At 44.3% G+C, this 24,247-nt stretch overlaps 1 protein-coding gene across 2 annotated transcripts in view; it reads left to right on the top strand.

Annotated features, from left to right (window-relative positions):
* The window catches only part of podxl (podocalyxin-like), a 171,270-nt gene that overhangs the window by 88,266 nt on the left and 58,757 nt on the right, over positions 1–24,247 (top strand). For both annotated transcript variants that reach the window (XM_073066774.1, XM_073066773.1), the window contains exon 2: positions 23,032–23,298. In XM_073066774.1, the coding sequence (XP_072922875.1) occupies positions 23,032–23,298 (267 nt within the window). The remainder of the gene's footprint in view (positions 1–23,031; positions 23,299–24,247) is intronic.

Here is a 24,247-nt window from a genome sequence, read left to right as displayed (position 1 = left end):
TGGGGATGAGTGTAAGAAGAACTGGATAGATCAAGATCAGATGAAACTCAAACCAAAGGAACAACACCTCGTTGTTTTGCAGCCTGCTTGCAAGAACATTGAATTCTCCTACTTCCGGTATACTATTCCACCTCTGTCAGTTTTCCCTCTCCTCCACAGATGTGAAATATTGACTGTCCATTTCCCTCCGTAGGTGCAGAGTTCCTCCGGTGTGTGTGTGGGTGTGGCTCCAGATTCAGGCATCCTCTTTGTCTCCACTGTTTTGAGGAAGAACAGGGGAGTTTTCCCTGGTTGCCGGCCAATGTTTACCCTTCAGTCCACATCCCCGAGAAAAAACAAGTTATTATCACATAGCTGTTTATGGAACACTGCTCACATTTTCTACAATGCACCACCAACAAATCGTCAACTGTTTCAACAAAGCAATGCACTGTGTGACATACAGAGGTTGTAAAAGGTCTGATAGCAATACTACTTATTATTAAATCTATTGTACTTTCAATCAACATACTTGCTTTTGAAGAAAGGGTTTGCTAAATGACAAGCCCATGCTTCCACGCAGGTAATTTCACCTTTCCAACATCACGGTATTTCTCTCCCTCTCCCTCCCTCCTTCTCACCCCGTCCCAACTCCCTCAACCCCTCTTCCTCTCTGTCTCTCAATCTCTATCTATCTCTGTCTCTCTCTCCCCACATCTCCCCTCCTCTCTCCACTTCCCTTCCTCCCTTCCCTCCACCCCCCTCTTCTCCCCTCTTCTCCCCCTCCCCTTCTCATCTCCATCTACCTGTTTCACTCTCTCTATATCTCTCACTTTATCTCCCACTCCTTCTCTAAACTCCTCTCCCTCCCTCTTCCTCTTTATCTGTCTCTCAATCTCTATCTCTCAGCCTCTCTCTCCCCAGTCCATATCGTTCCCTTCCTCTCACCACTCTTCCCCTCCCCTCCCCTCCCTTCCTCCCTCCCCTCCTCCTCTCTTTCTACCTCCCCTTCTCTCCTGCATTTTCTCCCTGTCCTCTTCTACCCCTCTTCTCCTCTTCCTATCTTCTCCCCTTCTCCCTATCTTCTCCCTTTCCCCATCTTCCTCCCTCCTCCTCCCTCTTTTTCTCTCATCTCCCCCCTCCCTTCTCCCCACCTTTCTCCCCTCTTCTTCCTCCTCTCTTCTCCCCCTTCTTCCCCCTCTCTTCAACCCCTCCCCTTCTCCCTTCTCTCCCTTCCCCCTCTCTCTCCCCTCCCCCCTCTGTCGCAATTTACCAGCCCAGAGGAGCATTGATTCCCTGACTACCCCCTAATGCAATTGTGCTGCAAAGGTTAGTGTGACACGGGAATTAGGGGTTTGAACAGTATAGCACAGAACAAGCCCTTCAGCCCACAAGCCTGGCCCAACAAGGCGTCAGATTGCCGTGCATCCTAAATTTGTTCAGTTAAGTAAAAGAAGACAAATGTTCTTCCCTAGATGGCATGAGTGATGTAGAGTGACCATTACGATACTAACTTAATAAATGCTGGGCTTGCTGCAAACACCCACATCCTGCAAAATGAACAAAGAACTGAAAATCAGATACAACCTACAGGAGATTCTGCAGAGACTGGAAATCTTGAACAACACTCACAGAGTGCTGGAGGAACTGAACCAGTAAGGCAACCTGTGTGCACCCTCTGTGGGGGGGGGGGGGGGATAAACACTTGACATATCAGGCCAAGACCCTTCATAAGGACTGGAAAGGAATTGGGCAGAAGTCAGGATAAGATGGAGGAGAGGAGAGAAGTACAAGCTTAAAGGTGATAGGTGAGACCAGTAGAGGGGGAAGGTGGGGAGGGGAATGAGGTGAGAAGCTGAGAGGTGATAGGTGAGACCAGTAGAGGGGGAAGGTGGGGAGGGGAATGAGGTGAGAAGCTGAGAGGTGATAGGTGGGACCAGGAGACGGGGAAGGTGAGGAGGGGAATGAAGTGAGAAGCTGAGAGGTGATAGGTGGGACCAGTAGAGGGGGAAGGTGGGGAGGGGAATGAGGTGAGAAGCTGAGAGGTGATAGGTGGGACCAGGAGGTGGGGAAGGTGAGGAGGGGAATGAAGTGAGAAGCTGAGAGGTGATAGGTGGGACCAGGAGACGGGGAAGTTGTTGGGGAAATGAAGTGAGAAGCTGGGAAGTGATAGGCGGAAAGGATACAGGGTTGAAGAAGGAAGGAATGAATGTAATAGGAGAGGACAGTGAACTACAAATCTGACCCACAACTAAGTCAGTAAAACAAGCTGCCTATAGCTGCTGCTTCTTTCATGAAATTTAAGCAGCAGAAACTTTTGTCACAATTTTAATTCCATCCCTTAATTAGTCCAATGCCTGTATTTGTTTAGAGTAGAGGAACTTTAAGGAAAGTGTGTGGGGCAATTTTTTTTTGTACACAGAGGTGCGAGGTGCCTGGAGTAGTGATGAAGGCAGGTACAATAGGGACACTTACGAGGCTTTCACATGAACACAGCAGTGCGCAGGGAATGGAGTGTGTGGATTACAGATTGACAGAAGAGACTTAGTTTAATTTGAAGTTGTGTGCAGTGCAAACTTTGTGGGCGAAGGGTCTGTTCCTGTGCTGTACTGTTCTATGTGGTAAACACAGCTCCAATTTGTTGAAACTCCTGTTGGAGGCAGGATGTTATTATGTGCACTGGGCACTCTTTTAAGGTGCCCCTAATGATAGCATGACAATGGTCAATGCTTATCCTGTTTAGCCCCATTGACAGACCATAAGAGACAGGAGCAGAGTCAGGCAATTCAGCCCATCTAGTCTGCTCCACCATTACACTATGCTTGATTTATTTTCCTTCTCAACCCCATTCTTCTGCCTTCTCTCCAAAAGTCTGGACACCCTTACTAACCAAGAACTCATTAACATTCATTTTAAATATACCCAATGGCTTGGCCTCCACTGCCGTCTATGGCAATGAATTCCACAGATTCACCGCCCTCTGGCTAAAAAAATTCCTCCTCATCACTGATCTAAATGGACATCCCTCTATTCTGATACTGTTGTCTCTGGCTCTAAGTTATCCACTATAGTAGTGGTCACCAACCTTTTGAAGCCCAAGATCCCCTACCTTGGCCTTAGTGAAAGGCAAGATTGACTCCAAATCGATTAGTTACACACATGCACACCAGGCAGAAAAGACTGGAAGTAGAAATAATGTATGAACACCAGGGGTCACCATCCTTTTTTTTTGCACTGCGGACCGGTTTAATATTGACGATATTCTTGTGGACTGGCCAACAGGGGGAGGGGGGGTTGTTAAACACGATGGGAATACAGCGAGACTCGAAGCAGGTTCCTTATGTCCAGTTTATTCTGCAATTTACTTTACGTGGCTCTCAGCACTTACTTGCTGTCCCGCTTGTTCACATTTTTAACGCTGGAAAAAACTCAGTGGGTTTGTCTTCAAGTGCGGGGTGATTGGACTCTAGGTACCAAAGCAGTTCTGAGGGCTTCATTGCCTCATTAGATAACCTCGGGCCTGAGCTCCAGGCTCCAGCCTCCCGCCCGCCACCTTGGCCAGGTGCGGCTGTTCCGGTGCCGGGGCTGCAGCAGTCGCAGTCCGGAGAGAGCGACCGAGCGAGGAGTGTGACAGGACGCCCGCCCGCCCGCCCCCCATGTAGGATCTATCTGCTGACAAAAGTTTGTTTCAGTAGATCGCAGCAGTGCGGTAGCTGTCCTGCTACTTACGAAACCCTGAGCCCGAATTAGGTCGTCTGTGAATATTTTAGCACCACGTTCCCCACGTGATTCGGTGTGCTAAACAGGTTTAGAGGCGGCACCCATCTGTCCGTGCTCCAGGCCAGTAGCAGAGGCACTTCTCGCCGGCCGTACTGTTACGAACCCCATAACTGGGTCACTTACCAGCAAAGATGGAGACATCCGTTGAAGTCTGATGATACTATTTTTAACAGTATTTATTAGTAAAAATACACAAAAATAATATCAATGCAAATATACAGATAATATACGTCGTCAATACTAAATCTAAAAGTGCGGGTATAATAACAATCAATAAGAAATAAGCTCGATCATTGTCTAGGGGATAATGTGTTGTCTGATGGAAATATAAAGTTCACTCAGTTCATGCAGGCTGCAGCCATTGGGGACTGCTGGGTTGCAATGGTTGGAGAGAGAGAGAGATTTGGAGAAAAACTTGCCGGCTTTTCCTTTTATGATTTGGATCCGTCAGGAGACTCGTTGTCGTGGCCTTTCACTTGTGGCCTCTCCTTTAGCTAAACCGTTCTTCCGTGAGGAGCCCGCCACCCTGGCAAGGGAGGATGCACACGAGCCCCCACCGGCTGTCGCTATTAAACGCTGTCACAGGATTTCTAGCGTTTCTCCTGGTGCGTCTAAAAGGGTTGTTCCCCAGACCCTCTTTTATCCTTACTCACGGGGTCTCAGATGTCAATCAGGTTTGGATAATGCAATCCCTCAACCAGACCACTCTGGTTGTCCCCTGAGGGGTTTAAATGAATAGTACAGTACTCAATACACAATTCCGTCTCCAAGAGACAATGGCCGTTATCAGTGGTTCCGTTTCGCTGAGGTCAGGACACATTCCAAACCTTGAGTATTCTGGACGTCTCTCTCTCTCATTTCCTGGGTCCCAGACCCGAATTAATAGCGATCTTGCGATTCTCAAAAAGGAGGGGGTGACTTTGTACCCTTCGGCCCCTCAGAGTTGCTTCACATTCATAACACCCCCTTCCTTCTAAGATTTTTGCCACAGGTAAAAATTAACTAATACAGAGTCTTACAGGATTTCAGAATCTAACACAATACAAAAGAGTTTTTTTTCACTACAGAGTAATACAGTTATGCATTCAATTCAGCATCTAAACAGTTAGCAATTACATTGTCACTTCCTTTAATATCTTAACATCTTGTACCTTAATAAATTCATGTAGCATCAGACTCCAATTTAATAACCACCTATTTTTATTCCTTTTCTTCAGCAAACAAAAACTAAAGAGTTGTGCTCTTCGCTTACGTGTATATTACAAAAGTTCAAGCAAATACTAATCTTTATTTTACTTTAAAACTTAACAATCTTCCATGGGGTTGTCTTTATTAGTTACATGCTTTGTCAAAATCCCTTAAAACCGGATCCTGTAATTTAAAGTGACATTCCGTCAACCCTCGCCCTTTTTCCAGTTAACTCCCACGTGGTTAGCTTGTTACCGGTGTGGAATAGGCTTTTGCATGCTCCTTTCATAGGAGTTAGTTTATCAACAATGTTTTCCAAACGTAGCCCATTTGCCGAATTTCCACACAATTCTTTATTTTTAAGCAAGTCGTTAATCTTATCTTCAGGACCCTTCATTCTATTAGTTTTCAATTTAAGATCTGCAAGCGATCCCTCTTTGTCCAAACAGCATTTCAAACTCTGCCTCTTCACAGCACACTCTTGAATAACAATAGCGTGTGGGGCACCTTTACATTCCAAATCAAACTGTAATTGATTCGCAGGCACCGTGTTAACAAGCCATTGTCCCTTCAGCCTGGTTACTGCTTCTGACATCAATCCAGACTTTAAATTTTCTTCATTCAATTTAGGAACTACACTTTTCCCTTTCCCTTCAATAATAAGATTCACATCACCACCTTTTATCTCCTCACTAACTTTTAACACACCTTCGAACACAAACAACTGGGAATTCTCACTTCCCACTAGTACCAAGGTTAACCCTTTCTTCACTGAACCCAGTCCATCTGACTCACAAGGACTGCATTCCTTTTCAACTGAATCAAATACCTCAGACTTTTCCTGAGTTCCATTACTAGGTTCAGTACCACGTGCATCCACATCTTGAGCACACTCAGACGGGACATCTGCCTCTTCCAGGCTTTCAATACCTGTACCCTTTTCAAATTCTAAGTTCCCCTGATCCTCCCAGTTACTCTCTGGGCAACTCCCTTCCGGAGTACACTCAACCCTGCGGGCTGAAACAACCTCATCTGCTGACCCAACAGACTTCTTCAAGGTAATGGCATCCTTTTCATCTAGGACTGCCCTCATTTCATTATCGGGAACACATTTAAAATTTTCGACTTCTTCAGTTAGTTCTGTCAAGCCAGACAGATCATCCATGTCCAACCCTGGACCTTCTAACAGCCTTATCTGTTTCTCATTTTTATTCTGTGCCTCTATAAATTTCCTCCTAGCTAAGGGCTGGTCTACCTCCTCTCCCTTACTCTCTTTCACTTTCCTATTCTCCGTTTTACCACCCTCTAACCCCTCTTGGTACAGGGTCGGTAAAAACGTCTCAGCCAAATCGATACTGGCCGGAATTAAACTGGTCTCCTTCTCAGCTGTCTTTCTCGACATGCTGCGAGTGGTCGTGCATGCGGGATAGATCTTGGAATCTAGGGGCGGGTCCTCAACACTTACAGGCTAGCTCGTCAGCTCCATGGCCGACCAAACTTCACCACCAGCTAAATCGTTACCCAGAAGGATGTCTATGTCAGTTCTCGGAAATTCTGATCGCACCCCTATTTCAACTGGTCCAGATACCAGCTCACAATTTATAATGATCCTATGCAAAGGCACCACTTCTGTCCCTTTTCCTATGCCTCTCAAAGCTACCTCTCCAGTCTCGGGACCAAAATCTAGTACCGTACTGCGAATCAATGACAGCTCAGCTCCAGTGTCTCTCCAGATCTGCACTGGAACTGGTGTGTCTCCCTCTTTCACAGACACGGTTCCTTCTGAAATAAATTTCTCAGGCTCCTCTCGTATTCTGTCTACCTGGGGCTTTCTCGTCGATTTACTGATCACCACAATACATCCTGTAGGGACTGCTGCTCTCCCTTTTCCTACCTCCTTCCTCAGAGCAAGGCACTTAGATGCAATATGACCCACCTTTCCACAATTAAAACAGGTCAAGCCAGGAACCCTCCTGCCGTCTTGCCTTTCCTCCTCCTTAATTTTACCACTAGCTCCCAGCTGGCTCTCTGCCTCAGCCGACGGGCTTTCTCTGCCGTTCCCACGGTCTCTCTGGTAATTTTTATTCGAGAAAAACTTTGTCTTGTGGGTTAGGGCATATTCATCTGCGAACCTAGCAAATTCGGATATGGACTTATTCGGCTTCTCATTCAAATACATCCGGATATCATCCGAAACACAACCTTTAAATTCCTCAATCAGAATTAACTCCCTGAGACGCCAAAAATCCTCTTCCACCATTTCTGCTGCACACCAGCGATCCAAGAGCACACTCTTCTCATAGGCAAACTCTGCATACGTCTGATTCCACCCTTTCTTTAAATTTCTGAACTTTTGTCTATATGCCTCAGGTACCAATTCGTAGGTCCGAAGAATGGCCTCCTTTACTTTCTCATAATTCTCAGACTCCTCCTCCATGGACAACGCCGCATATGCCCGTTGTGCCTTCCCTTTTAACACACTTTGTAACAACGCCACCCATTGCTCTTTGGGCCACTTCTGACTCACTGCCACCTTTTCAAAATACAAGAAATAACTATCAACATCCTTCTCTTCGAATGGAGGTACTAATCTAAACTCACTACTAACATTAAATCTCTCCTCTCGGTCTGACCCTTGAGCTCTTCGCTCTTGCCTTAACTTCTCCAGGTCCATCTCATGTTGCCTCTGTTTCTCCTTCTCCTCATACTCCCTCTCCTTTTCGGCTCTCTCCTTCTCTTTCTCAGCTCTTTCCTTCTCTTTTTCAGCTGCTTCCAGCTGTTTTAACTAAATTTCATGCTCCCTCTGCTTCTCAGCTCTTTCCTGCTCCTTTTAAGCCCTTTCTTTTTCCTTTTCAGCTGCTTCCAGCTGTTTTAACTTAATTTCATGTTCCAACCTTAATTTCTCCAACTCTAACTGAGCCATCCCACTAGCTGCTGCCTTTTCAGGGATATTTTCCAATACCTCAGCTGAAAACACATTCTTCACAATATAATACTGAGTTATGGCCCTCCACACCTCCCGCTTTTTCATTGACAACCTCACCTCTGCGAGGTTTAGTCCTTTTGCAATATTTATCAAGTCCGACTTTGTGGCTGCCTCTAGCGCCTCCAGAATCGGGTTTTCTATAAACTCGTCCACATCCATCTTTGCTGGCTTCCCGTCTGGTTACCCGCGCAACCTGATCCAAGTTTGGACTTAAAAGCCCGATTCACTGGCCCTCCAATTTGGTATCAAATCCCAGATGAGCCCCCACGTTGTTACGAACCCCGTAACTGGGTCACTTACCAGCAAAGATGGAGACGTCCGTTGAAGTCTGATGATACTATTTTTAACAGTATTTATTAGTAAAAATACACAAAAATAATATCAATGCAAATATACAGATAATATACGTCGTCAATACTAAATCTAAAAGTACGGGTATAATAATAATCAATAAGAAATAAGCTCTATCATTGTCTAGGGGATAATGTATTGTCTGATGGAAATATAAAGTTCACTCAGTTCATGCAGGCTGCAGCCATTGGGGACCGCTGGGTTGCAATGGTTGGAGAGAGAGAGAGATTTGGAGAAAAACTTGCCGGCTTTTCCTTTTATGATTTGGATCCGTCAGGAGACTCGTTGTCATGGCCTTTCACTTGTGGCCTCTCCTTTAGCTAAACCGTTCTTCCGTGAGGAGCCCGCCACCCTGGCAAGGGAGGATGCACATGAGCCCCCACCGGCTGTCGCTATTAAACGCTGTCACAGGATTTCTAGCGTTTCTCCTGGTGCGTCTAAAAGGGTTGTTCCCCAAACCCCTCTTTTATCCTTACTCACGGGGTCTCAGATGTCAATCAGGTTGGGATGATGCAATCCCTCAACCAGCCCACTCTGGTTGTCCCCTGAGGGGTTTAAATGAATAGTACAGTACTCAATACACAATTCCGTCTCCAAGAGACAATGGCCGTTATCAGTGGTTCCGTTTCACTGCGGTCAGGACACATTCCAAACCCTGTGTATTCTGGACATCTCTCTCTCATTTCCTGGGTCCCAGACCCAAATTAATAGCGATCTTGCGATTCTCAAAAAGGAGGGGGCGACTTTGTACCCTTCGGCCCCTCAGAGTTGCTTCACATTCATAACAGTACGAAGCAGCAGGTTACCCGAGGCCGACCAACGATCCCTGGCGCTAGGGTATCACTGCGTTTAGGCAACTGTTGACTGCGTGTGTGTTCAAGTTCAACGGCGGGCGTGACGGGGACTGAGGAAAAGTGCAGGTGACTCATATTGTTTCCTTGCGGCCCAGTGGTTGGGGACCAGTGCGTGGTGGGGCAGCTACACACATACGCACTGGGCAGAAAGAACTGAACTAAAACCCCACAACCCGGAAACAATCTCTCAACAGTATTTGTGTATTTATTTTTTCGGGATCTACTGGGAAAGTCTCAAAGATCGACCAGTTGATCGCGATCGACGGGTTGGCGACCACTACACTATAGAAACCATCTTCTCCACATCCACTCTATCTTGGACTTCCAATGTCCAATAGATTTCAATGGGATCCTCATTCTTTGAAGGTAGTACAGGCCCAGAGCCATCAACTGCTTCTCGTACATTAACCCTTTCATTGCCAGGATCATTCTTATGAATGATCAAACGGGTTGATGACCAGTTATTGAGTTGTTCAGCAGGATAGAAAATCTTTGTCAACATTTGGAGCACAGACACAGATCATTGTGTCATTCCACTTTATAACCCCCACCATCCCATAAATGATTTGGTTTGCACCCTAGCTGATTTCAAACTATGAGGCACTTTTAAATTCAAATTAACCTTTAACAAGTTAACCTCAGGCCTTGAAGCATAATCCTGTGCATAATACATTGTGCAAATAAAAATATATTAAGAACATGAGTTGCACAGTCCTTGAAAGTGAGTCTATGGTTTGTAAAATTGGTTCAGAGTTGAGGTGTGTGAGGTTATCCACACTGGTTCAGGAGCCTGGTGGTTGTAGGGTAATAAATGTTTCTGAACCCAGTGGTGTGGGACCTAAGGTCCCTAGACTTTCCAATTTTAGTAGCTAACATTGCAGGCAGAAGTTGTTATGCCTTATTCTGCATGGTTATGACCTTGTTCTACTTCAGTGCACTGTGGAATGATCTGATCTGTATGAACACTGTGCAAGACAACCTTTACACTGTATTTCCATCACACTTAGCTGGCAGTGGTGTAGTGGCCGTTCTTCAAGGCAAGTGATCCCAGGTTCAAAGCCTGCACGCTTTCCATCTGTGCTTTGTTGAGCATTGAGCTAGCAACTCGGCCTTGTGAAAAAACAGACAAAATGCTAAAGAAACGGCAAGGTTGCCACCTGATGCACCACAAGGCGTGGAGAGGAATACCAAACCATCCCTTACAACAATATACCAATACCAATTCCAAAGCCCATTAGTTAGAAGCATCATCAGAAAAGAAATTAACTCCATCTATTGAACATGAAAGTACTTTTACAACCTTTGGATTTCTCAAAATGCGGGGACTGGGTAGAAGCTTTTTAAAAATGATACCAATGTCAGATTGTTGTAAAATTGGTAGTTGATTGTCAGTGTGGACAGAATGGGCTGGTCTCCACACAGCAACTTTCCGTGACTTTATGCTCTGGTGCCATTGTGGATCTTTATACCGTGGTCCCACAAAAATGCAAAGATGGCAGCTTCAAGAGGTAAATTGGTTCTCCAGGGTTTGCCTGAAATTGTGAGACACCATTCAGAGAAATTAGCATCCACACTGGACCTCAAGGCTAGTGGACCCAGGATCAAATGTAGCTGGCTCCATGTGTGTTTTTCATCGCCACTGGGTTGAGTGTCAAGCTAGCAACTCGGCCTCACTAAAGAAGTGGAAAGGTTGCAGCCCGATGTGCAACAAGGTGTGGAGAGGAACGACAATTCAGAAAAATGTCTTTCAATCCTTTATCATCCATTTCCACCCCTCCCACCCACCACCTCCCTTCCCAAGCTCAGCCATTGCACCCACCCTTGAGAAAAATTCACCTCCTCATGTTTACCAAAAAATCGCAAGTACACCTCTGGAATCCAGAGGGTTAAATAGCAATAATTGAAACAGCGTTGTATAACCAAGCCTGTCGGGATGGGTGTGTTGTGGACGGCTTCCTACATCATTATTCTAGATTTCCTTTGCTCTAAAAATAACTGGAGCGAATACAACATATCTCAATATTCTTTGGTGAGGAGAATTGCAAAGCACAATATCAACCACCCAGATGTCAAGCCAGTCAGTAGCCACTGACCATCCGACCTGCTTTCCTGACAGTTCCACACAATGGGGGTGGAGGGAAGCTCGTCCCCAGAGGCCTACCAATAACAAAGCTCTGCAAAGAAACCTTTTCACTTTTGTTCTCAGCAAACTGCTCTAAAGCAACAATTGGAAGGATGAAAGTAATAGAAATCCTGTTTATTTTTAACTTTGTAGAATCAGAGAAACTGAGTACAGAAGGAAGCCATTGTGTCTGTGTTGGCATCTTGAAAGTGGTCTTGATTCCCCAGAGTGTCATTTGCTCTTAAACCTTGAAGTTCCTCATAATTAGGGCTTGAATGTTTCAGTGTTTATTCTTAGTTCACCTCCTGTATGTTTTGTAAATTTGTTTTTGTCATTGTTAATCAAAATCATGAAGAAGGCAAGACTACAGCTGTATTTCATTAGGAGTTTGAGGAGATTTGCTTTGTCACCTAAAACACTGAGAAACTTGTACAGATGTACTATGGAGATCATTCTGAGCAGCTGCATCACCATCTGGTAAGGGGGACGGGGATGGTGGTGAAGGTGGGTCGACTGCACCAGATCGAAGTAAGTTGCAGAAAGTTGTAAACTTAGCCATCTCCATCATGGGCACTAGCCTCCGTGGTATCCAGGACATCTTCAAGGAGCAATTCCTCACGAAGGCAGCGTCCACCATTAAGGACCCCCAACACAATGGACATGCCCTCTTCTCTTTGTTATCATCAGGAAGCGGGTACAAGAGCCAGTAGTCGCACACTCAATGATTCAGGAACAGCTTCTTCCACTCTGCCATCTGAGATTTTATTCCCCTCAATACATTTTTTAAAATTTCTGTTTTTGCACTATTTACTTTAACTTAACTATTTAATATACATATGTATAATTACAGTAATTCACGTTTTTTCCTATACAGGTATTATCATGTATTGTATTGTAGTGCTGCCGCAAAGTTAACAAATTTCACAACATATGCCGGTGATATTAAACCTGACTCTGATTCTGAAATCAGGCATTTTGTGTATGGTGAGGTTACAGGTACAATTAGAATCTTACAGCAGCATCTTGGGTACATAAAACACATAGAACATAAACTATACATAGTTTAGTTACCTAAGGCTACAGCTAGCTGAGCTACTGACTCCCTGTTCCATTGACCCAGGTTCAATCCTTACCTCTGATGCTGTCTACGTGGGTAAGATAAAGACAAAGATTAGCTTTGATTGTCCACATACGTTGAAATATGCGGTGACATGTACTGTTAGTTGCAAATCAAATCAGCTGGGACTCTGCAGGGAACAGCCATGCCTCCGGCACCATCAGAGCATGCTCAGAACTCACTAACCCTAACGTGTACATCTTTGGAATGCGGGATGAAATTGGAGCAGAATGTTGGAAAGCTACACAGTCATGGGGAGAACATGCGACTTATTTCAGACAGTGGCAGGAATTGAACCCTGATATCACAGTTGGCGCTGCAAAGCATTGCAGTAACTGCGATGCTACCGCGCTGACCCCAGGGAGAATTTGTACATTCTCCCTGTGACATCACAGGTTTCCTCCAGATACTCCCGTTATCTCCCACATCTCAAAGATACGCAGAGTGGTAGCTTAACTGGCCACTGTAAATTACCTCTGGAGTATAAGTGAGCTTTTACATCAGGGAACTGATGTGAGAATGGGTAGAAAAAAATGGGAATAATATAGGATTAAAATAAATGAGTGGTTGATAGCTTGGATTCAGTTAGCCAAAGGACCTGTCTCCACATTCTCTCTCTCTCTATCTCTTTGACTCTGAACTAAACATGTGGCATCTTCACTCAGTGGCCACCTTATTAGATACACCTGTATAGCTGCTCATTAATGAAAATATCTAATCAGCCAGTCATTTAGCAGCAGCTCAATGCAGAAAAGCATGCAGACCTGGTCAAGAGGTTCAGTTGTTGTTCAGACCAAACATCAGAAAGGGCAATAAGTGTGATCTAAATGACTTTGTCTGTGGAATGATTGTTGGTGCCAGATGGGGTGGTTTGAGTTTCTCAGAAAATGCTGAGAGTTTACAGCGAATGGTGCAAAAAAAAAGACATCCAGTGAGCAGCAGTCCTGTGGGTGAACACGTCTTGCTATTGAAGCAGGTCAGAGGAGAATAGTCAGATTGGCACAAGCTGACAGGAAGCCGACAGTAATTCAAATAACCACGCATTACAACAGTGGTGTGCAGAAGAGCATCTCTGAATGCACAACACATCAAACCTTGAAGTATCAGAAGACCACAAGCATACACTCAGTGGCCACTTTATTAGGTGGAAGAGGTACCTAATTAAAGTGGCCTCCTAATCTATCAACTTAGCTAAATCAAAAAAAGTCATCCAAACAATTAGAGGTTATTTTAAACTGTTAATTATGTCTTTCATACAATCACAAACACTTTGTGTTTCTGAACCTACTCCTGTCGTCCTTTCATCTCTAGCACGTATTCACCATCTCAGGAGTGATCAGCACTTCCCAGGTGCACACAGCGTTGCTCAGAGGATTCTGTGAATGTTTAGACAGTCATTTGAAATATTCTTGAGCAAAATGAATAGAACTATAAATTGTCTAGAGTTCCTATTTATCACCTACAGGTTATTTTTGAGACAGGCATACACAATGCTTTTTGAGGATGTTTTTCTCTTTAGTTAACAGAAACACCCAAACCATCTGTCTATCCTTCCAACCCACTTTTTAATATTAGGTTTGAAATAGGATTCCACTACCTTGCAGGAAAAACATTCCAGATCCTGACTATTGTGAAAGAGCAAGACTGCTCTTCATCTCTCATTCTGCCAAAGATTTAAAATCTGTGACCTCTGATTGCAGACACAAAGGGCAGAGGGAATAGGTTATCAACGAGCTGGCTGTTCTGTGTAGAAGTTCAGACTGACCTGCTGCCCACTCACCTCCTGGTCTCACCACCAAATCTCTGAGCTGGAGGGACAGAAACACTTGAGACCCGGTCCATAATTTTAATGCGACACCATGTCAGCTGATCTAATTTTAATAAAATCCTTCACCTTAAAAGGTAATTAGCTTGTTCTTTGTTGGTATATTTTAAATTAATTAAATGTAAGTCACCTTTTATTCGGACATCATCCCCCTTCCTTCTCAGTCCTGAAGGAGGGTCTCAGCCTGAAACATCGACTGTTTACTCTTTTCTATAGATGCTGCTTGACCTACTGAGTTTTGCATTCGACCCTTTATATCCTAGATTGCAATCCATAGTTTTTCAACCTCTCCACATAAAAGGCCTTTAATTCTTTGGGGGTGGATGCTGAGTGGGTAAGGCAGTAACCAGAATTTTTATCCTAATTGACTAGGCTCATGACCTCAGACGAAAACCAGCAAACAAATCACATTTTATTCAGAGTGAAGCTCCAGTGACACTCGATCACCTGTTACAGAGACAGTAATCAGTGAATTTCATTCAGTGATGAGACCCCATGTCAAAGCAAAGCGCTTACGTTCGATACATTGCAGGAAAAGCATTCCAGATCCCGACAATTGTGAAAGAACATAATTACCATATTCTTCTATACCATACCACAACCATATTTTCTCCAAAAATTATCATTTAATTTATTATAAAAATGTTTTTACACAGAATGTGGTAGGTGTGTGGAATACACTGCCAGGGGCAGGAGATGAGGTGGATACATGAGGGACATTTAAGAGACTCTTAGATAGTAGGCACATGGGTGAAAGAAAAATAGAGGATTATGTGGAGGGAAACATGAGATTGATATTGGAGTAGGTTGTGAGCCAAAGGGGTTGTACTGTGCAGTACTGTTCTAAAATTCAGATTAGATTCAGAACATAGAAGAGTACAGCACAGGAACAGGCCATTCAGCCCACAATGTTGTGCCGATCCAGCTAAAAAGCAAATCAAAAACACCCAAACATCAATTCCTCCTACCTACACCATGTCCATATCCCTCCATCTTCCTTACATTCATGTGCCTATCCAAACATCTCTTAAATGTCTCTAATGTATTTGCCTCTAGCACCCTATCAGGCAGTGCATTCCAGGCATCCATGACTCTCTGAGTTAAAAACTTGCCCCTTACATCCCCCTTAAACCTATCCCCTCTCACATTCAGTGCATGCCTTCTGGTATTAGGTATTTCAGCCCAGGAATACAGATGCTTTCTGTCCTGTCTACCTATGCCTCTCATAATCTTGTAAACCTCTAGCAGATCTCCCCTCAGCCTCCGACGTTTCAGAGAAAGCAAAATATGTATGACGCCATATATGACCTTGAGATTCATTTTCTTGTAGCTATTTATCGTAGAATAGAAAAAATGCAACGAGAAACTACACACGAAGTCTGACAAATAACCAGCGTGCAAAGGAGACTAACTGATCAAATACAAAAAAAGATAAATAAATAATACTGAGAACATGAGTTGTAGTGTTCTTGAAAGTGAGTGGATAGGTTGGAAGATCCAGTTAGAGTCGAAAGTGGTCACCTCTAGGAGAACATAAAATCTATGTTCAAAAACTGCAATTTTTTTCCAGGAAAAATATAACTGGGTTGCTTAAGGCAAACTGAATAGAGGTTAGGATATTGAAAGTAATATCCTAATACCTTAATATTAATTCAATATTCAAACTCTATTCAGTTTACCTTAACCAATCCAGTTATAAAGTCTTGGAAATAGCAGAGATTACAAAGGGCAAGTGTATTTTTTGCAGTTTAAATGTTAATCATAAAGTTGTTAATTTGAGGTCGTGGGGATGCAAGAAGATAACTCATCTCATGACTTCAGGAAGCCTGTTGCCACTTCTTCCTGCCATCAGTCCACAGATTATTTCCTGTATCACACTAACCTCTGTGAGCAACTTTGCATGCAAGACTGCAGGGTTTCAACAACTAAGCCACATAGTGTTCATGGCAAGACCTGTAACACTATCTCTTACCATATTCTTTCCAGGACTTACAACAATCCTTGCTGTTTTAGTTAGGAAATGAATGGCTCTTTTCCATTTCTATTGAGGATGTGCAGTAACATGGCTGTGGAAATGGATCTAATTCTTTCAGTCTGAATTGTTGTGTTTATCAAAATTATACTGACATTGCATCTGAATAATGTAGTCTTTAGCATCAAGGAAGATTTGATTCAATAAAGCACTGAAAGGATCCCGGAGCAGTTCTAAAAACAATTGAAGAAACCTTAGTAGCGACATAAGACCATAAGGGAGTGGGATTACATTGTTTGCAATTAACACGTGTGAGTAAAAACTATAGGTAACACCAATATAATTGACCTCCCAAACTCTTAATATAGACGAGATACAAGGAAATAAACAGATGGGAAAAAAACCCAAATTGAAAAAGCAAAAATGAAGTAAACTAAACTAAACAGAACTAAAACTAAACTAAACAAAGCTGGGCTATTCTATTATATCGGATAAAATCATTAATGTGGTCAACTCTGCTCCTCTACTCAAATTAATAAATAATATAAAGGAATCGGAATAGGTCAAATTACATTCTATGAAAGTATTGGATAAATGGTCTCCAAGTTTCTTCAAATTTAACCAAGGGATCAAAGGTACCACTTTTAATTTTTTCTAAGTTTAAACAGGATATGGTTTGGGAAAACCATTGAATGGGAGAAGGAACTTCAACTTTCTTTACCTATAGAGAAATGGGAGAAAATTCTTCAATTAGTTAACTTTTCTTCTAGTTGTGCTAAACATACGTTGATTCAATTTAAAGTGATGCATAGGGCTCATATGTCTAAAGATAAATTAGCTCGTTTTTACTCTCGTATAAATCCGATCTGTGATAGATGTCATTCTGAGGTAGCCTCTTTGACTCATATGTTTTGATCTTGCCCTCTTTTGGAAAAATATTGGAAAGATATTTTTGATACATTCTCTACAGTTTTGCACATCGATTTACAACCTCACCCTATCACTGCAATTTTTGTTTTACCAATGATTGATATGCCCTCTTCAGCTCAGAGGATGATTGCATTTGCTACTTTAATGGCTAGAAGACCTATTTTATTGAATTGGAAAGAGATGAATCCGCCTTCCTACTTTCTTAAAGAATTAGAATTAGAATAGTGGGTATGACTGCGAGGCCAGTTTTCTCTCAGATGTGGGATGTCTGGGAGACTTCCAGCCTCCCTGATGGCCACATCTGCGCCAGGTGCATCGAGCTCCTGATCGATGACCTTCAGCTTGTTAGGGAGGTGGTGATAGACAGGAGATACAGGCCGGTAGTCACCCCAGGGCCACAGCAGACAGGTAAGTGGGTGACCGTCAGGAGAGGGAAGGGAGGGCGTCAGGTAGTGGAGAGTACTCCTGTGGCTGTCCCCCTTAACAATAAGTACTCAATTTTGAGTGCTATGTGGGGGGTGACCTTCCTGGGGGAAGCAACAGTGGCCGTGCCTCTAGCACGGAGTCTAGCCCTGTGGCTCAGAAGGGTAGGGAATGGAAGAGGAGGGCAGCGGTAATAGGGGACCCGTTAGTTAGGGGAACAGATAGGCGATTCTGTGGGCGTGAAAAAGAAACAAGGATGGTAGTTTGCCTCCCAGGTGCCAGGGTCCGTGATGTTTCTGAATGCATCATGAAATGGGAGGGTGAGCAGCCAGGGGTCGTGGTACATATTGGTACCAATGACATAAGGAGAAAAAGAGGTCCTGAAAGCAGAAAACGGGGAGTTGAGGAATCTGAGAAGCAGGAGCTCAAAGGTAGTAATCTCAGGATTGCTGCCTGTGCCACGCAACAGTGAGTATAGGAATCGAATGAGGTGGAGGATAAATGCGTGGCTGAAGGATTGGAGCAGGAATCAGGGATTCAGATTTCTGGATCATTGGGACCACTTCTGGTACAGGTGTGACCTGTACAAAAAGGACGGTTTGCACTTGAATCTGAGGGGCACCAATATCCTGGCAGGGAGGTTTACTAATGCTATTGGGGAGGGTTTAAACTAGATTTGCAGAGGGATGGGAACTGAAGTGAAGAGGCAGAGGGTGGGGAAGTTGGAGCACGAGTAGAGACAGCTTGTAGGGAGTTTGTGAGGAAGGATAGGTAAATATTAGAGCAAGGATGCACTCAGCCTGATGGTTTGAGATGTGTCTATTTTAATGCAAGGTGTATCATATACAAGGCAGATGAACTTACAGCATGGATCAATATGTGGAACTGTGATGGTCTGGCCATTACAGAGACTTGGATGTCTCAGGAGCAGGAATGGCTGCTGAGTGTGCCAGGCTTTAGATGTTTCAAAAAGAACAGAGAGGGAGGCAAAAGAGTGGGGGTGTGGTATTGCTAATTAGGGATAGTGTCACAGCTGCAGAAAAGGAGGAAGTCATGGAGGGATGGTCTACTGAGTCAGTGTGCGTGGAAGTCAGAAACAGGAAGGGGCAATAACTCTACTGAGCGTCTTTATAGACCCCCCCCCCCCAATAGTAACAGGGATATTGAGGAGCAGATAGGAAGGAAGGCAGATTCTGGAACAGTGTAATAATAATAATAATAGGGTTGTTATGATGGGAGATTTTAACTTACCTAATATTGATTGGCATCTCCTTATCAAGGGGGTATAGATGGGGTGGAGTTTGTTAGGTGTATTCAGGAAGGTTTCCTGATGCAATATGTAGATAAAACACCTAGAGGAGAGGCTGTACTTGATCTGGTACTGGGAAATGAACTTGGTCAGGGGTCAGATCTCTTAGTGGGAGAGCATTTTGGAGATAGTGATCACAACTCTATCTCCTTCACCATAGCACTGGAGAAGGAGAGGAGCAGACAATTTGGGAAAACATTTAATTGGGGTAGGGGGAAATATGACGTTATTAGGCAGGAACTTGGGAGCATAAATTGGGACCAGATGTTCTCAGGGAAATGCACAGCAGAAAAGTGGCAAAAATTCAGGGAACCTTTGCATGGAGTTCTGCATAGGTATGTTCTTTTGAGGCAGGGAAAGGATGGTAGAGTTAAAGAACCATGGTGTACAAATTATGTCTAAAATCTAGTTAAGAGGAAAAGAAAAGCTTATGAAAGGTTCAAGAAACTAAGTACTGTTAGAGCTGTAGAAAATTACAAGGGAGGAGCTTAAGAATGGAATTAGGAGAGCCAAAAGGTGCCATGAGAGGCCTTGGTGAGCAGGATTAAGGAAAACTCCAAGGCATTCTACAGGTATCTGAAGAGCAAGAGGATAAGCCGTGTGAGAATAGGACCAATCAGTTGCAATAGTGGAAATGTGTTCAGGGAGTCAGAGGAGGTAGCGGAGGTACTTAATGAATACTTCGCTTCTGTATTCACCAAGGAAAAAGACCTTGGCAATTGTGGGGATAATTTACAGTGGACTGAAACGCTTAAGCATATAGACGTTAAGAAAGATGATCTGCTGGAGCTTTTGAAAAGCATTGAGTTAGATAAGTCACCGGGACCAGATGAGGTATACCCCAGGCAACTGTGGGAAGCGAGGGAGGAGATTGCTGAGCCTCTTGCGATGAACTTTGAGTCATCAATAGGGACGGGAGAAGTACCAGAGGATTGGAACGTTGCAAATGTTGTCCCCTTGTTCAAGAAAGGGAGTAGAGATAACCCAGGAAATTATAGATGATCCTGAGAGGCAAGATTTATGAGCATTTGGAGAAATATAATCTGATTAGGGACAATCAGCATGACTTTGTCAAGGGCAGGTTGTGCCTTATGAGCCTGATTGAATTCTTTGAGGAAGTAATAGGGCATTTGATAAGGTTCCCCATGCAAGGCTGCTTCAGAAAATAAGGAGGCATGGGATCCAAGGAGACCTTGCTTTGTGGGTCCAGAACTGGCCTGCCCACAGAAGGCAAAGGGTGGTTGTAGATGGTTCATATTCTGCATGGAGGTTGGTGACCAGTGCTGTTCTGCAGGGATCTGTTCTGGGACCCCTCCTCTTTGTGATTTTTATAAATGACCTGGATGAAGAAGAAAAAGGGTGGTTTAGTCAGTTTGCTGATGACACAAAGGTTGGGGATGTTGTGGATAGTCTGGAGTGTTGTCAGAGGTTGCAGCTGGACATCGACGGGATGCAGAACTGGACTGAAAAGTGGTAGATGGACTTCAACCCAGACAAGTGTGACTCTCCTGCATCTAGCAGAATTAGTTCTTACTCTCAATAATTTCTCCTTTGGCTCCTCCCACTTCCTCCAAACCAAAGTTGTAGCCATGGCCACCCGCATGGGTCCCAGTTATGCCTGCCTTTTTGTTGGCTTTGTGGAACAGTCCACGTTCCAAGTCTACACAGATATCCGTCCCCCTCTTTTCCTTCGCTACATTGATGACTGCATTGGCACTGCCTCCTGCACACATGCTGAGCTCGTCGACTTCATTAACTTTGCCTCCAACTTTCACCCTGCCCTCAAATTTACCTGGTCCATTTCCAACACCTCCCTTCTCTTTCTTAATCTTTCTGTCTCCATCTCTGGAGATGGCTTATCTACTGATATCTGCTATAAGCCTACAGACTCTCACAGCTACCTGGACTATTCTTCTTCCCACCCTGTCTCTTGCAAAAATGCTATCCCCTTCTCACAATTCCTCCGTCTCTGCCGCATCTGCTCTCAGGACAAAGGAGATGTCTTCCTTTTTTAAACAAAGGGGCTTCCCTTCTTCCACCATCAACTCTGCTCTCAAATGCATCTCTCACATTTCCCACACATCTGCCCTCACCCCATCCGCCCACCACTCCACTCAGGATAGGGTTCCCCTTGTCCTCACCTACCACCCCACCAGCCTCCAGGTCCAACGTATAATTCTCCATAACTTCCGCCACCTCCAACGGGATCCCACTACCAAGCACATCTTTCCCTCCCCCCCTCTTTCTGCAGGGATCACTCCCTACGTGACTCCCTTGTCCATTCGTCCCCCCCATCCCTTCCCACCGATCTCCCTCCTGGCACTTATCCTTGTAAACGGAACAAGTGCTACATCTGCCCTTACACTTCCTCCCTCACCACCATTCAGCGCCCCAGACAGTCCTTCCAGGTGAGGCGACTCTTCACCTGTGAGTCGGCTGGTATGGTATACTGCGTCCGGTGCTCCCGGTGTGGCCTTTTATATATTGGTGAGACCCGACGCAGACTGGGAGACCGTTTCGCTGAACACCTACGCTCGGTCCACCAGAGAAAGCAGGATCTCCCAGTGGCCACACATTTTAATTCCACGTCCCATTCCCATTCTGATATGTCTATCCATGGCCTCCTGTACTGTCAAGATGAAGCCACACTCAGGTTGGAGGAACAACACCTTATATACCGGCTGGGTAGCCTCCAACCTGATGGCATGAACATTGACTTCTCTAACTTCCGTTAATGCCCCTCCTCCCCTTCTTACCCCATCCCTGATATATTTAGGTTTCCACCCCCCCCTTTTTTTTCCTCTCTTTCTGCCCATCACTCTGCCTGTTCTCCATCTCCCCCTGGTGCTCCCCTCCCTCTTTCTTTCTCCCTAGGCCTCCTGTCCCATGATCCTTTCCCTTCTCCAGCTCTGTATCCCTTTTGCCAATCACCTTTCTGGCTCTCAACTTCACCCCACCCCCTCCGGTCTTCTCCTATCATTTCACATTTTCCCCTCCCCCTCCTACTTTCAAATCTCTTACTATCTTTCCTTTCAGTTAGTCCTGACGAAGGGTCTCGGCCCGAAATGTCAACAGTGCTTCTCCTTATAGATGCTGCCTGGCCTGCTGTGTTCCGCCAGCATTTTGTGTGTGATGCTTGAATTTCCAGCATCTGCAGATTTCCTCGTGCTAAGTGTAAAGTGGTTCATTTTGGTAGGTCCAATTTAAAGGCAGAATATAATATAAATGGTAAGACTATTGGCGGCGTGGACAATGAGATCTTGGGGTCCATGTTGATAGAACACTCAAAGCTGCTGCACAGGTTGACAGTGTTGTTAAGAAGGTGTATGGTGTGTTGGCATTCATCAGCTGTGGGATTGAGTTCAAGAGCCGTGAGGTAATGCTACAGCTATATAAGACCTTGGTCAGACCTCACTTGGAGTACTGTGTTCATTTCTGGTCACCTCACTACAGGAAGGATGTGGATACTATAGAGAGAGTTCACAGGAGATTTAAAAGGTTATTGGCTGGATTGGAGGGTGTACCTTATGAGAATAGGTTGAATGTTCTTGGCCTTTACTCCTTGGAGTGACGGAGGTTGAGAGGTGACCTGATAGAGGTGTATAAGACGATGAAGGGCATTGATCGTGTGGATAGCTAGAGGCTTTCTCTCCAGGGCTGAGATGGCTAGCATAAGGGGGCATAGTTTTAAGGTGCTTGGAAATAGGTAGCAAGGAGATGTCAGGGGTAAGTTTTTCACGTAGAGAATGGTGGGTGCATGGAATGCACTGCCAGCGGCAGTGGTGGAGGCAGATACAATAGGGTCTTTTAAGAGTCTCTTAGATAGGTACATGGAGTTTAGAAAAATAGAGGGCTATGCGCTAAGGAAATTCTAGGCAGTCTCTAGAGTAGGTTACATGGTTGGCACAACATTGTGGGTTGAAGGGCCTGTAATGTGCTGTAGATTTCTGTGTTCTATGTTCTATGAAATATAGAGCTTGGTAGTGCTGAAACAATTAATCTGGGCACCATGGGCCAGGTTATGGAAAAGTGTGTCACTTGATACCACTGCTAATGATGCCTTCAATTACTTTTGCTGATGATTAACAATGGATATTATATTGTACATTATTCAATTGAATGTAGGACAGGAAAGAGGGACTAGACATCCTACTCCTGCTCCAATAGTAACTGCATATTCTTATTACTTCACCAGGTTTCAGGCCAGTCATTAGCTCCAGCCCTGCCACTTCATCCTCAGTGGGAACCTTCTCAACTTCCCAAAGCAGCGAACCCACCTCTATGGATGATAAACCAAGTACAAGCAAGGGAAACACAGCTGTTACTATTACTACGTCCACTGCGACCACACAGGCTAACATGACCACTGTCACTTCAGTAATATCTACGGAACCATTGGAAAGTACCAAGCTTCCCACTGCTTCAACTCAAACTGCTCTTCTCTCAACTTCACAAGCAGCAGGTAAGGATAATGAACCAGGCTGTTCTTTGACACTAGCATTGAACATGAAATATAATGATGGATCTAGACTTGGTTGCAGGAGGGGCAGGACTGGCAGCTCAATATTCCAAGATTCCATTGTTTTAGATGCGACAGAGTGGGAGGGGTAGCATTACTACTCAAGGAAAATGTCATGGCACTGCTTAGTCAAGCTAGACCGGACGACTTGACTAGTGAGGCTTTAAGGATTGAACTGGAGGAATAAGAAACATATGACCATATTAATGGGTCTATATAATCGAATATCCTGAAGTCCACAGGATTTAGAGGAAGAAATTTGTAGAGGGATCACAGACTGTTGCAAGAAACATGAAGTTGTTATAGTAGGTGATTTTAAATTTTCACATATATTCTGGGGTTTCCATACTGTAAAAGGACTAGATGGGATAGCACTTGTCAAATGTGTTCAGGGAAGGTTTCTTAATCAGTACATAGAGGTTGCAATGAGAGAGTGTGCAATACTTAATCTGCTATTAGCAAATGAACCAGGGCAGGTGAGAGGAAGTTAGTGTAGGGGAACACTTTGCATCTAGTGATCATAATGCCATTTGTTTCAAAGTAAATATGGAAAAAGATAGGTCTGATCTGTAAGTTGAGATTATAAATTGGGGCAAGGCCAATATTGATGGTATCAGAAAGGATCTGGCAAGTGAGGATCAGGACAGGCTGTTTTCTGGCAAAGGTGTATTTGATAAGTGGGAGGCCTTCAAAAATGACATTTTGTGAATACAGAGCTTGTATGTACCTGTCAGAATAAAAGGTAAAGATACCAGGTTTAGGGAACCTTGGTTTTCAAGAGATATTGAACTCCCGGTTAAGAAAAAGAGGTACATAGCAGGTAGAAACAAGTAAGGTGCTTATGGAGTTTAAGAAATCCAAGAGGACATTTAAGAAAGAAATCAGGAGAGCT

Source organism: Hemitrygon akajei, chromosome 14 (assembly GCF_048418815.1).
Source record: "Hemitrygon akajei chromosome 14, sHemAka1.3, whole genome shotgun sequence".
Taxonomy (NCBI): domain Eukaryota; kingdom Metazoa; phylum Chordata; class Chondrichthyes; order Myliobatiformes; family Dasyatidae; genus Hemitrygon; species Hemitrygon akajei.
The sequence above is the reverse complement of the archived record's forward strand: the minus strand, read 5'-3'. Positions and strand labels throughout refer to the sequence as shown.